This window comes from Rhipicephalus sanguineus, chromosome 7, assembly GCF_013339695.2.
Source record: "Rhipicephalus sanguineus isolate Rsan-2018 chromosome 7, BIME_Rsan_1.4, whole genome shotgun sequence".
NCBI classification, from domain to species: domain Eukaryota; kingdom Metazoa; phylum Arthropoda; class Arachnida; order Ixodida; family Ixodidae; genus Rhipicephalus; species Rhipicephalus sanguineus.
This window is the reverse complement of record NC_051182.1, coordinates 164,877,457-164,891,773: the sequence shown is the minus strand read 5'-3', so window position 1 is coordinate 164,891,773 and position 14,317 is coordinate 164,877,457. Positions and strand designations below refer to the sequence as shown.

Here is a 14,317-nt window from a genome sequence, read left to right as displayed (position 1 = left end):
CAGTGCACCATGTGACACCAGTATAAGTCAAAGGTACGTACACACACAGAGAACGGTGGGATCCCAGAAAGAAAAATCTGACTTCAGTGCTGGCACTGAATTCCACCAAATTAGTTTCTGTTTTTTTTTGCAATTTATTTTTATACCACTTTTTCAGCATTAGATATTTTATAACTACATTTGTAATACCTGACTTTGTGATCCTACTAGCATCTTGCTTTCATATTTGATTAGTATGCTTTTGCTAGATATTGTATATATTCCCATTTTTTTTATTTGTACCACTCCCAATTTTAATTCCCATCCTGCTAAATTCCCTCCACAGGACTGGAGTTTCTGTAAATAAAAATAATAAAGATCAATTGTGTCAATAAAGATGAAAATATGTCAGATAAAGATAAATAAGGATAAATTTGTACCAAAGCTTTAATATAAAAACAGAGCACTGTGCCTCTGACAAGCTCTGCCAATAACTACAGGTTATGCTACTAAGGGCACTCTGTCGGGCGAGTTGAGGTGGACACCACAAAAGCAACGCTTACTTGTCATCTTCAAGGATGTCCATCTCCATCTGAAGGTTAAGACACTGGTGCTCTCGTTCCTGAGAAGCTAGCACCTCCTCTTGCAGCCGCATGTTTTCCTGCAGGTTGTCATGAATTAATACTGCTATAGCACCTAGCTTCACTCAAAGAGAGCTGCATAGTAACAAAGGGCAGCACTTTAATCCCAAAATGAGGGCGACAGATAAAAGCATACGTTGCAACCTGTGAACGTGAAAACTGAAATTTTGACAAAAGGAGGGTGAGGAGAATTATCGCAAATCAAAGTGGGCTTGAAAGACACATGTTTTTGGAGATGCATAAGTAGTTTATTAAGGCAAAAGCATTATATGCCTCATCAAATGGGAAAAGTGGCCGTTGTTGGCAATTGCTCGAATGGTACCATATATCGGATAATGTCATACAAGGTTCCAAAGTGAGTCATATGAGATGTTTTTGTGACATAGTCAAGACATATGAAGACATAACTGCATGACATTGTTGCTTGGTCCAAGGTGGGCCAATGACGGAGGAAGTACAACACCAGGTGAGGTGCTTCAGGGGAGGGGGAAAGAATCGATACAATCGACTGAGAATAAAAAAAAAGATGGCTGTCAACTTAGAGTTGTCTTAGGTGAATGCATAGGGATCCTGTAAGATTTTCAAAGATGATTTACCCTCAGATGGAGTAAATGGGCAGTGCAGTGACTTGGCACAGTAAATACTGACAAGCCACAGATTTCTCACACATGCTCTTTTGTCTACTTCAGAAACTTATTATAACACATTGGCCAAACCAAGTCTCCTTCCTGCATACTTTCACCTCAAAAAATTTCAGTGGTAGCTCTAGGGACCAATGAGCAAACCTTTTTCTTTTGGATATAAAAAAAAATGTATTTCTTGATGCTCTTGATACATTTCTATAGAACTGCAAAGTGAGTTCGAATAGACAGACTTAATAAAGAATTTGTGATAGTTGGCAGCTATGCAAAAATACCTTGACTAACAAAAAGACTCCCTTTGGAAAACGGCAAAATTCACAACATTTTTAGGGCCCCTTCAGCAGACAAGGCATTTAAATGGGCCATACTAAACGCAGCATCAACATTCTGAAGTCGTAGCATTCTTATAAATTTGGAACTAACATTTTTTTGTAGAGAACTAAAGGGTAACAAAAAATGAAGAGACTTCATTTTTAATATGAGACACTGTTGCATGTACCATAAAATTATTTCTGGCTGCCTGGAGTTCTGCAACATCTACTTAGCAGTCCATGAGACTTTTTGCCTTCAGCCTCTATTTAAATGCAACCATATATGCAGGCTGCTGAAAGTTTGCCTGGAAGCTCAATGATAAGACTCTATAGCCAATAAGCCACTGGATCATGCGAAATATGGAAAGAAGTATTACTTTACATTACTGACTTGTGAGGCTTGCACGCTTTTATTAGAATGACATTAAAAGCAACAGTGAAAACATTTTTTATTTATTTCAACATACTCCAGCCCCGCAGGGCTATCGCAGGAGTGGGCAAATACATACATAGAAGAGCATAACAAGGGTGCTCAGCATCAGTGGTTAGTAATATACAATAAGAAGTCATCGAGTGATAAAGATCAAACGTAACCAGGCAAAGCATTCCACAATTCAATAGAATGAACAAAAAAACTATATTTAAAAGCCACCATACGATGAATAAAAGTAGACATGCTCAACTCATGGTAACATGGGAACTAGTGTGGACAACCAACTACAATGAAACTTCATTTGGGCCTACATGGTACATAATCCTGGGGTTAAAGTTACAGTGCAAGCACACAAGACGCCCCATGAAGAAAATACACGACGCACACAAGTGCTAACTATCAGCTGCTTTATTCCTTCATACCTCAATGCATATATAAGCCCAAGGCAACCCTACTGCACACCAGGGGCGCAGCCAGAAATTTTTTTCGGGGGGGGGAGGGGTTCAACCATACTTTATGTGTGTTCGTGCGCGCATTTGTATGTGTGAGTGCATATATACGCAAGCAAAATTGAAAATTTTGGGGGGAGGTTCGAACCCCTCAACCCCCCCTTGGCTACGCCCCTGCTGCACACGTGCACACAACAACAGCTCTAATCAGAGTGTCGGAACGGAACGAAAACCGAAAACGAAAAACGAAAAAAAACGACATTTTTGACCGGAACGAAAACGTAACCGAAACTTTATTTATTATTTCGTTCCGGAGTGAAACCGAAATTTTTTCAATCGTTTTTCGGTTCACGAGAAAATTTCGCAATCTGGAACAACTGAGCTCATGCAATGTGAACATATTTCAGGGTACAGTATTAGCGCGTACCTCAGGCAGGAATTCCAAAGCAAATGATATGTTAAAATTGTGCGAAAAACGAAAACAGTGGCAACAAGAGATGTTTATATTAACGCAAGTGGACTTTGGCGCGCCTGTCAAGCAGGCCAAAGTGGAGAGAGCATTGTCAACGCTGAAGTTTGTTACAGTGAAAGCTGTTATGAGATCACAACAGCCGATTTTGGCGCCATAGTTGTCAGCCGCCGCCGGTGTACGTGACCGCTATCGCGCGATATAAGAAAAAATTAAATGAGAAACACATTTCTAGGATCGGATGGGATTTTAATCTGCGCCCTCTGCGTAGCAGTCGGGTCTTCCACCACCACAGTGCCACGCTGGTGCTTGTAACTTCATCAAAAATACTCTATACAGGCGTCATGTCGGGCAAGGAATCGCGTTAAAATATGTAATATAGCGTGGCAGAAGAGTAAAATACCAACCAGTCATCACACAATGCTAATAGCGCAAAGAGTGTGTGGTTTAATGCTTCCCACCAGTGTTGCGGAGTTGCCACTCCTGAATTGGAAAGGCTCCGAAATCATTCCACATTTTCGCAACCCTGGAATGGAATGGGGACAACGCTCGGAGGAACGGAATGGGAATGGAATTAAGCGCATTTTGCACTGAATGGAATGGAAATGGAATTATGTCTTTTTCCGAAAATAGAGCACGTTTTCGTCTACGTGCTGTTTTTCAAACTTCAAACATTAGTAAGTCAGAGCCTCTCAAATTAACAATACAGCAGCATTTTTAAAATGGCTTGGTTGATTACAAGCCCCTGCGATTACAATGATTACAAATGACCCCTGCGCGTTAGTTTCCATTGATACGCCCACACGAAAATGCCGAATACTCTAGGCACAGCCTGATCTTTATCTCACGAGCACTTTAGTACCTGACCCACGTAAATAACCTTTGCGACAAGGAAGACATTGCATACATGCGTGCAGGCGAACACAGAAAGTTCTCCACACCCCATCGATGCTTGCGAGGCGCGCTTGACAAGCGTGAGTGCTGACGAGCAGTGCGGCCCAGTGTTCCGTATTCGATGCAAAGGCACTTTTGTCAGCATAAAAATATGCTATCTCGTCATTTTAGCGTTAACAGATTTAAGCTTAAACAATGTTGAAACACCACCATTCTTTCATACATGTTGACCATGCAAATGCTATAGGTAGCGGGAGAACTGCCCCTGGGAATTCGTAGGGTGGTTTTACTGCACGGGATATGTCACCAAGCTACTATCCCTCGACCTTGGTAACGTGTTTTGCGTACTTTCGTAGTTCTTAATGCATCTGATGACATCAGCTTTATGGAGCGTTTATTCTTATCTCGATACTATCAAGATGCCTTTCCTACGCTGAGGAATTACAGGAATGGAATCGAACTGCCAGGCCATTCCCAGAGTGCGAATGGGCTAAGTTTTTTTTTTTTTTTTTTTTTCATTCCGAGGAATTAAAAGAAATGGAACTGCGGCAAGTTCTAATTCCCCGGAATGGAATTGGAATGGAATAGAGGCGCCCATTCCGCAACACTCCTTCCCACTTACTGCAAAGTGCTCAGCCATAATTTTCCATCATCAGCCACAGCACAAAGTGCAGATAATGCCTTACAGATGTGTAGCGGGTACCACGATTCTCCGAAGAATGACGCAAAATGGCATAGTGGGAACTTCGCTACTTCAGAAAAATTGCGATGATTTATGATGTAGTGGGTACCTTGCATGTGTACTTGTATTAGTTGCCCCAACAGACAAAACGGGCTCTACAAAATCCGCTCTTCCAGCTTTTGCTGTGACTGTGCTGCGTGTTCTACGCAGGCCTGGCAATCTTTTTATCAGAACAGCGGTCTCGCACATCAGAGAGTACACTCAATGACGTGCTGCTTCTGAGATCGTTCTCACTCCCTTGACACAAAGGACTGAGTCCACTAAGAAAATTCGTATTTGTCTGAGAAAATAAATACTATGACTTTGAAATGAATACAGGTTTGTGCTAGTTGGTAGGAATACGTGGTACAGTTAGTTCCGCTCCTCTGAAGAACGTGTTTTACCCTTGTCCCAATTTCTTAAGAGGAGGGCAAGCAACTACATCACAAATCCAACGTTTTTTTTAATGATTGCCTCACCTTTTTCATACTTTCTTTTTTTTATACAAAGAAAAAAAAAAACCGTTACGAACCGTTACGGAACGTTTTTTTTTTTTCGTTCCGGAACAGAAACGAAACGGAACTTTTTGGGGTGAAACGAAACTAAAACCGAAACGAAAAACATTTCGTTCCGACACCCTGGCTCTAATCAAAAAGTAAAAGAGTTATCACAGCCAGTGTATTAGATACGCAAACACATGAAAATTCAGGTGAGAGTAGGGCCAAAGAAGCATGACTGATCCATCATTGAGCTCTTTTCATCGTGTGGTAAGCTTCTCAGGCCAGCCGCGCATGCTCATTCTCGCTTCTGCCTAGGATCGACGTCCCTTCAAATTACGCCTCACAATTACAGCAAGAATTAAAATAAGCAAAAAGATGTGCTCCTTTATTAACATTCCTTTTGTGCATGTTGCCTGGGTGCATCATCATTGATGCATCTCCCTGTTTAACCAACGTTAGTCTTACGGACTCTTACCACATGAGAGCAGGATGGCACAAACCACGCTGACAGTGCACAGAACATAGGAAACACTGTGTCGGATCTGACATCCTCCTCTGCTCACATTGCAGGTATGGGAGCATAGCTTTGAGTGCTTGTTCAATGCAGAAAATGCCACAGGGACACCATGTCTGCCAGAAACTTTCTTAAGTTGATGGGTGACTCTATGCAGATAAGGGACCACCACTGGCCTCAACTTGTCACGTATGGCAGCCGCCCTCTTTGTGGTTTTTCTTTTCTGAATAATTGTTTTACTTTTTCATTAGAGTTATTCTGTGCGCATGTGCAGTAGGGTTGCCTTGGGTTTATATATGCATTAACATATGAAGGAATAAAGTAGCTGATAGCGCTTGTGTGTGTCGTGTCTCTTCTTCATGGGGCGTCTCGTGTGTTTGCGCTGTAACTTTAACCTCAGGACACATGCATGATACAGATGCTCTCAACACTTCTGTGCGCAGCTATGCTCCATGTTGGCCTCACCTCCTGTTACATTCTTTGTGTCTCCTGACCATCACATTCCCTGAGCAAGTAAGGTCTTCCCATCACACATAGCCACTGCCTCTACCCGACATCAAAGTCACACATCTGACATCAAGCTAACATTTTTTCTTTTAAGGCTAAGCAATGTAGAAGGTAACAGTACTGAAAAAGACCTAGGAATTCAAGTTGCAAGGTTAGGTTGGGTCATGTCAGGTTGGGTTGGGTTAGCTCATTTCAATAATAGTGCTCTTGTTGAGACATACCAAGACACTGGAATTAACGCAGACAATTTGAGACCGCAATAATGAGCCACTGTGCTTGTAGATTGTATTATTTTTCATATTTGCCTATGTCTCAACAGGAGTGCTGGCATTGAAATGATAATGAAGCAATAACTACTGAGCCAGAAATTACACCATGAAACCACAAGTTCCAATGTCAGTTATACTAACTGCTGTTGCCTTCTTGGATGTCTCGCATGGGACCAATATGGTTCCGTCACTAAATGCAATTGTATTAAAGGAGTACTGACACGATTTTGAGACATCGTAAAAGTGACATTTTTCGTTTCCTTGGTATGCAGTGTCAATGCTCTCCACACACCAGAGTCTGAGAACACATATAAAATATTTTAATTTGACTTTAAAGTTTTCATCGCTGAGCATCTCCAAGCCAGCTTCGCTGCAATGAACATTATCCCGACAAGTCAACACAGTTCCCCCGAGTTTGCGAGCTCTGCGTCCTGCATGCAGCCTAAATCGCAGAAATCACTGTCAGGGTCACAGGACGACAATTCACTCACCGTTGTTTTTGTGCACCACGAGCAGATGACAGATTTGCCGCTAGTACATTGCGAGTTTCTGTATCCGTGACATCACACTGCTATGAAACGTAACTGAGAAGCCGCGCCCTCGATATCGAAACCGAAAATGTCTTTTTAAGGCAGCGGTAATTAAAATATATTCGATGCATTCCCAGGCACCACAATACTCATTTTAGGTTTCTCGACACCAGTATATTTATTTAGAGCAACAATCCGAACATTTTTAAAATTCGTGTCAGTACTCCATTAACTTCCAAAGAGCCTACCTAAAATTAGCTGTGCACTAAGTCAGCATGTTTCGACACAGTGAAACCTCGATATGTCGAACAGGACTTCAGGGCTGTGGGACATGTCCCTTTACATCAGCAGAGAAATTATGAAACTCTGGATGATGTACCTAAGCTTAGGTGCACAATGTTTCCCGACAATCCTCTTCTTGAAAATGCAGTGCTCATTCACACAAGTGGGCACCTCATCCTCCTCTTTTTTAACAGGGCTCACTCAAAGGGCTAACTTTTGTTACACAAAACCATATAATGTGAAGAGAAAATAAAACCGAGGAAAGCATTTTCAATTGAAGTGCAGTAATTATGGGACAAAGAGAAATAAAAGTGGGGGAAATAAAAGTGGACGAAAAAACAACTTGTCGGTGGGGACCGGATCCACTGGTCTGTAATGAAGTTGCAGTAATTAAGTTATTCTTTGTTGTAGCTAGCGATGTAATGAATTACTTTTGTGGGTTAGTAATTTAGTAATGGAACGAATTACTTCAAGTGAGTACTTTTTAAGAAAGTTATTAGTTACTTTCTCAATTGCTTTTGACTAATACTGTATTTTCTCACATATAACCAACACCAAAGAAACGGAAAAATGTGCGGAAAAAGTGGGGGTGCAGGTTATATGCAGGGTTTAAATGCTTTTTTTCTTTTTGTAGAGTTAAAGTTAGGGGTGCGGGCTATATGCAAGGGTGGGTTATACGCGAGAAAATACGGTATATAGCATGTTTGCTTCCCTTACGGCATTAAGCATTAAAAAAAGAGATAAAAGATAGACAAGTCAATCTGAAGACCAAACCTCACTCAAGCTTGGGAAGTTGAACAGAGAACTCTGAGATTGCAGTGCACTATATGTTCTGTAAATAAAGTTTACATGGGCTAGCGCATGAATGATGGACTCTTCTTAATCAAAGTAATTTTAAAAGTAATTTCATTACTTTTCAAAAGTAATAAGTAGTATAGTGCCCTCACTTTTGGCCAGCTGTAAATTGTAATGTTATTTAGACATGTTTTAAAAAGTTTCGGAAAGGTAACTAATAATGCAATTCAATGACCTTTTAGGAGTAATTCTGCTACCTCTGGAACCGTCACTTTACTTGTTATAATTAGGCTACCCAATTTGGCGAGATTGAAAATACACATGATTGTCAGCACAAACAGAACACAGTACTACAGTAAAGCTCGTTTCTGCTAATTCGAACTTACAGTTCATTAGAACTGATCAGAGTGTCGGAACGGAACGAAAACCGAAAACGAAAAACGAAAAAAAACGATATTTTTGACCGGAACGAAAACGTAACCGAAACTTTATCTATTATTTCGTTCCGGAGCGAAACCGAAATTTTTTCAATCGTTTTTCGGTTCACGAGAAAATTTCGTAATTCGGAACTGAGCTCATGCAATGTGAGCATATCTCAGGCTGTAGTATTAGCGCGTACCTCAGACGGGAATTCCAGGGCAAAGATATGTTGAAATTGTGCGAAAAACAAAAACAGTGACAACCAGAGATGTTTATATTAACGCAAGTGGACTTTTGCGCGCCTGTCAAGCAGGCCAAAGTGGAGAGGGCATTGTCGGCGCTGAAGTTTGTTAAAGCGAAAGCTGTTATGAGATCACAACAGCCGATTTTGGCGCCATAGTTGTCCCCGGTGTACATGATCGCTATCGCGTGATATAAGAAAAAATTAAATGAGAAACAAAATTCTAGGATCGGATGAGATTTTAATCCGCGCCCTCTGCGTGGCAGTCGGGTCTTCCACCACAGTGCCACGCTGGTGCTTGTAACTCCATCGCAAAAATACTCTATACAGGCGTCATGTCGGGCAAGGAATCGCGTTAACGTATGTATTATAGCGTGGCAGAAGAGTAAAATACCAACCAGTCATCACACAATGCTAATAGCGCAAAGAGTGTGTGGTTTAATGCTTCCCACCAGTGTGGCGGAGTTGCCACTCCTGAATTGGAATACCTCCGGAATCATTCCACATTTTCGCCACCCCGTAATGGAATGGGGACACGCTCGGAGGAATGGAATGGGAATGGAATTAAGCACCTTTTGCACCGAATGGAATGGGAATGGAATTACGTCTTTTTCCGAAAATAGAGCACGTTTTCGTCTACGTGCTGTTTTTCAAACTTCAAACGTTAGTAATTCAGAGCCTCGCAAATTAACAATAAAGCAGTATTTTTAAAATGGCTTGGCTGATTACAAGCACGGTACATTTATAAGCAACGCGCCTACTACAAACCGAGGCATAAGTTAGTGTACAAACAAATGCATTATCCAAGCAGATACCGAAGGGAAAAACAAATTACCCCTGCGCGTTGGTTGCCATTGATACCCCCACACGAAAGCGCTGAATACTCTATGCACACCCTGATCTTTATCTCGCGAGCAGATTAGTACCCGACACACGTAAATACCCTTTGCGACAAGGAAGACATTGCATGCCTGCGCACAGGCGAACACAGAAAGTTCTCCTCACCCTATCCATGCTTGCTCGGCACGTTTGACAAGCGTGAGTGCTGACGAGCAGTGCGGCCCAGTGTTCCGTATTCGATGCAAAGGCACATTTGTCAGCATAAAAAATACGCTATGTCGTCATTTTAGCATTAACATATTTAAGCATAAACAATATTGAAACACCACCATTTGTTCAAACGTGTTGACCGTGCAAATACTATAGGTAGCGGGAGAACACACCAGTGGGAATTAGTAGGGTGGTTGTACTGCACCAGATATGTCACCAAGCTACTATCTCTCGACCTTGGTAATGTGTTTTGCGTACTTTTGCAGTTCTTAATGCATCTGATGACATCAGCTTTATAAGGCGTTCATTCGTAACTCGATAAAACTATCAAGAAGCCTTTCCTATGTTGAGGAATTACAGGAATGGAATCGAACTGCCAGGTCATTCCCAGAGTGCGAATGGGCTAAGTTTTTCCATTCCGAGGAATTGAAAGGAATGGAAATGCGGCAAGTTCTGATTCCCCGGAATGGAATTGGAGTGGAATGGAGGCGCCCATTCCGCAACACTCCTTCCCACCCACTGCAAAGTGCTCAGCCATAATTCTTCATCATCATCAGCCACAGCACAAAGTGCAGATAATGCCTTACAGATGTGTAGCGGGCACCGCGATTTTTCGAAGAATGAAGAAAAATGGCATAGTGGGAACTTCGCTACTTCAGAAAAATTGCGATGATTTATGACGTAGTGGGTACCTTGCATGTGTACTTGTATTAGTTGCCCCAAGAGACAACAACGGGCTCTACAAAGTCCGCTCTTCCAGCTTTTGCTGTGACAGTTCTGCGTGTTCCACGCAGACCTGGCGATCTTTTACAGCGAAAGCTGTTATGAGATCATTTCACCGGCCGTTTTTGGCGCCGTAGTTGTCCGCCGCCGCCGCCGCCGCCGGTGTCCGTAACCACTATCGCTCGAAATAAAAAAAAAAACGAAATAAGAAAAAATTTCCAGGATGGAACGGGGTTCGAACCTGGGCCCTCTGCGTGTGAGCCCAGTGTTGTACCTCAGAGCCATGCCGCTGCTTGGAACTGCCTTGCAAGAAGACGCTATACAGGCTTCATGTCCAGAAGGAACCACATTAACATATGTAATTTAGTGTGGCAGAAGAGTGAAATAACAACCACACACCACACAACGCGAATTCTGTAACCAGGCGTCACACAATCCGAATAGCGTAACGAGTGGGCTGTTGGATGCTTCCAACCCATTACAAGGGGCTCTGCAATAATTCTTCTTCGTGATCAGGCACAACACCAACAAAGTGCGCATAACGCCTTACATGTTTTTAGCCGGTACCACGGTTCTCCGTTGAATGACGAAAAATGGCATGGTGGCTGTTTCCCTATGTCACAGAAATTATGATGAGGTATAGCGTAGTGGGTTCCTCGCAAGTGCACTTGCATTGGTTGCCAAGGAAGCCCATAAGCCCATCATCCATTTCCTCAGGGTCTCAATAAAGTTCTTCCCTCCTCTCTCTGTCTCTCTTTCTCACGTCAATGTATGTTATATTGCATGGTGGGAGAGTGAAATAGCGACCGGGCGTCACGTAATGCGAATTACGTAACTGGTGAGCCGTTTAAAGCTTTCAACCCATTACAAGGGCTGAGCCACAATTCTTCATCGTCATTAGTCATCACGTAAAAAAAGTGCACATAATGCCTTACATATGTGTAGCTGGAACCTCGCTTCTGCGCACAATGATGAATAATGGGGTGTAGGTGCTTCCCAAAATCAGAAATATTGTGATTTATAGCGTAGTGGGTACCTTGCTAGTGTACTTGTATGAGTAGCCCCAGGAGAGTTTACAACGGGCTCTAGAAATGCCGCTCTTCCAGCTTTCGCTGTGACTGTGCTGCGCTTTCCGCGCAGGCCTGGCTTTTTTTGTTTATCAGAACAGCGGTCTCGCACATCACAGAGTACGCTCAATGACATGCTGCTTCTGAGATCGTGCTCACTCCCTTGACACAAAGCATTGAGCTCACTAAAAAAATTCGTATTTGTCTTGTGAGAAAATAAATACTACGACTTTGAAATGAATACTGGTTTGTGCTAGTTGGTAGGAATACGTGGTACAGTTACTACCGCTCCTCTGAAGAACGTGTTTTACCCTTGTCTCACTTTCTTAAGAGGAGGGAAAGTAACTACATCACAAATCCAATGTTTTTTTAGGATTGCCTTACCTTCAATTTTTTTCATACAAAGGAAAAAAAACCGTTACGAACCGTTACGGAACGTTTTTTTTTTCGTTCCGGAACAGAAACGGAACGGAACTTTTTGCGCTGGAACGAAACTAAAACCGAAACGAAAAACATTTCGTTCCGACACCCTGGAACTGATGCCCTGGTCCCGGCACAGCCCTGTGTATTTCTATGGGGGAAAACTCCCGACAATTCGAACGTGTTGGTATCCACATGGTTAACTCGAACTGGGAGCCCCTGGTTTTCATTGCTCCTCACAGAAGTCAGCCCAAAGTGACCGCGTGTTATAAAACCAAACCAAGCCAAATTTACTAGAGACACAAAACAACGAAACAGCAGCATTTCTCAGTAGATGAAAATTCAGATGCTGCACTGGAGTTCTTGGGCATGCTGCAAACGGTGCTTATGGAATCGCGACAGACGAAACGCAAACAAATGCAAATTACTGATTACTTTTAATTTTGATTGTGTTAACTCTGCCATGTAAATAAACGTGTCTTGGAGCATAAGTAGCGTCGTATATTACACATTAAGGCTCACTGTTCACATGAATGAATGTCTGTGCTTGTTTCTGGTGTATCATTGACTGATCAATTGATTACCTTCGCTCCATGAACTTAATTTATGAAATCACCTGCTACGAACAAGTAGTAGCGCCTATTTCGCGATAATGAGTCCAGTGGTGGCTTCTTTGGGTTCTGCCCGTGCAGTGCGGTGCGATGTCCATTCATTCTAGTGTCCGCCTGTTAATTCAAGCTCCGCTTAATTTGAACCATTTTATAGTCCCCTTCAAGTTCGAATGAATGAGCTTTTACTGTATTAGGCTGCACACAGTACAACTAGGCAACACAGTACCAAGAGGCTACACAGTGTATTAGGCTGCACAGCCACCACCACACGGAGCACAGAACACACCTGGACGAGGTTGTCGACCTCCGTTTGGAGCTCTTCACGAGTTTCTTGCTCCTTGGACAGCTGGCACTTGAGCCGCGACAGAGAGCAGCGAAGGCGCACCAGCTCCGTGCCAAAGGGGCTCTCCTGCACACAAAGTGAGCGTATGCAGCAGCTACTAGCATCTGCATAGTAATTTCAAACAGACAATTCTAAGACTCCTCTCATGCATTGTTCCATTTGCCTGTTCACCTGCACGGTTTAATTCATACATAGAAACATACGCTTGACATCACCCTATGCTTAGAAGCCAGCCATAAAAAAAGTACATGTGGCCTTCCTATGTGTCTACATTTAACAGGTATTCTGATCAGTACCTTCCTGTTTACATGTCAATTCACGTTGATGGCACATTTCAAATTCCATACATTCATCCATGGACAAAGTGCTGGCTGCTATGTCATCAGGGCACCTGTGAAAAAAACTAGCACTTCTCAGGTGTTTGCCACAAAGATCAGACCCTTTGGCAGGGTTGTCAGGCAGTAACGAAGGGACTCACCAAATTTAAGCGTAATACTAGTAGAGTAGCAAAATGCAATCCCTAAAGAAAGCCAACGGCGATCCATGGCGTTCGTACCACATGCAGCCTAGTGCCGCACGTGATATGTAGTGCACTACAAAAACATAGGACAGCTCCCCTACTGTGAAACCTGAGGCAGTGCGTAGCACAGGTGCCCAATGATTCCCGTTTACGGAGTTCCCACCGCTCCGTTTACCAAATTGTCGATGACGTTAATGTTTGAGGTCAGCATGTAGAGTTTCCCGGCACGAGTAGAATCTTGTTAGGGAGATTCGCAAACTCGGTGTGCGACATGGGCAATAATTTTTGCTGCACTTTACCGACTTCCTGATTGCTATGGCAGTTGAGATATGCGCCGTCCGCAGCAAGTTGCGTCAGGTTGTTTCTCCCATCAGATGTAGTGACGCAGCACCGGCAAAGCGTAGGGTGAACGGCATTCGCTCACTCGACGAGGCGGTGACATCCTCTCTGAGGTGGCCTCCAAGTCAGCCGCATGTTTCCGAAACGTCTTTAGAGATTTTTAGTTAATTATTACAATTATTTCTTGGTTATTTCTGTGAGTTATATTATTTTAGACCTCATTTGTTCGTTTTAAACCGGTTTTGAGCATTGCTAGGCTTGTTATGGGCTGTATTGAGCACTTTACTGTGAACGTGATCACACCACATGAGATGCATGGATGGACAATCGGCCCCTAAAGTGCTCCGCACTTAGGAATACAGTGAAATCTCGGTATAACGAACTTCAGGGGACCGCGGAAAAATGTTCGTTATTCTGAAAGGTCGTTATAGTGAAAGCCCAAAAATTTACCATAACAATAGAATTTCAGTAACGCAAACGTCCTACCTTTGCAACGGTACGTCCTTGAACTCGTTTCTCACAACAATGCACACGTGAACGTCAGACAAGGCACTTTTATTTGAAATAGTCCGTGATCGTTTTTTTGACGGGTGCAGCACAAACTCTGCGTCACGAACGATTCTAGACCATCCGCATTTTTATCCGCCG

At 42.8% G+C, this 14,317-nt stretch overlaps 1 protein-coding gene across 3 annotated transcripts in view; it reads right to left on the bottom strand.

Moving 5' to 3' along the window:
• Nucleotides 1-542: 542 nt before the first annotated feature.
• LOC119400464 (cerebellar degeneration-related protein 2-like) overlaps nucleotides 543-14,317 on the bottom strand; it is a gene marked incomplete at its 3' end in the record, with an annotated part of 150,869 nt that continues 137,094 nt past the window's right edge. For all 3 annotated transcript variants that reach the window (XM_037667511.1, XM_037667512.2, XM_037667513.2), the window contains 2 exon segments: nucleotides 543-640; nucleotides 12,754-12,876. In XM_037667511.1, coding sequence (XP_037523439.1) covers nucleotides 543-640; nucleotides 12,754-12,876 — 221 coding nt within the window.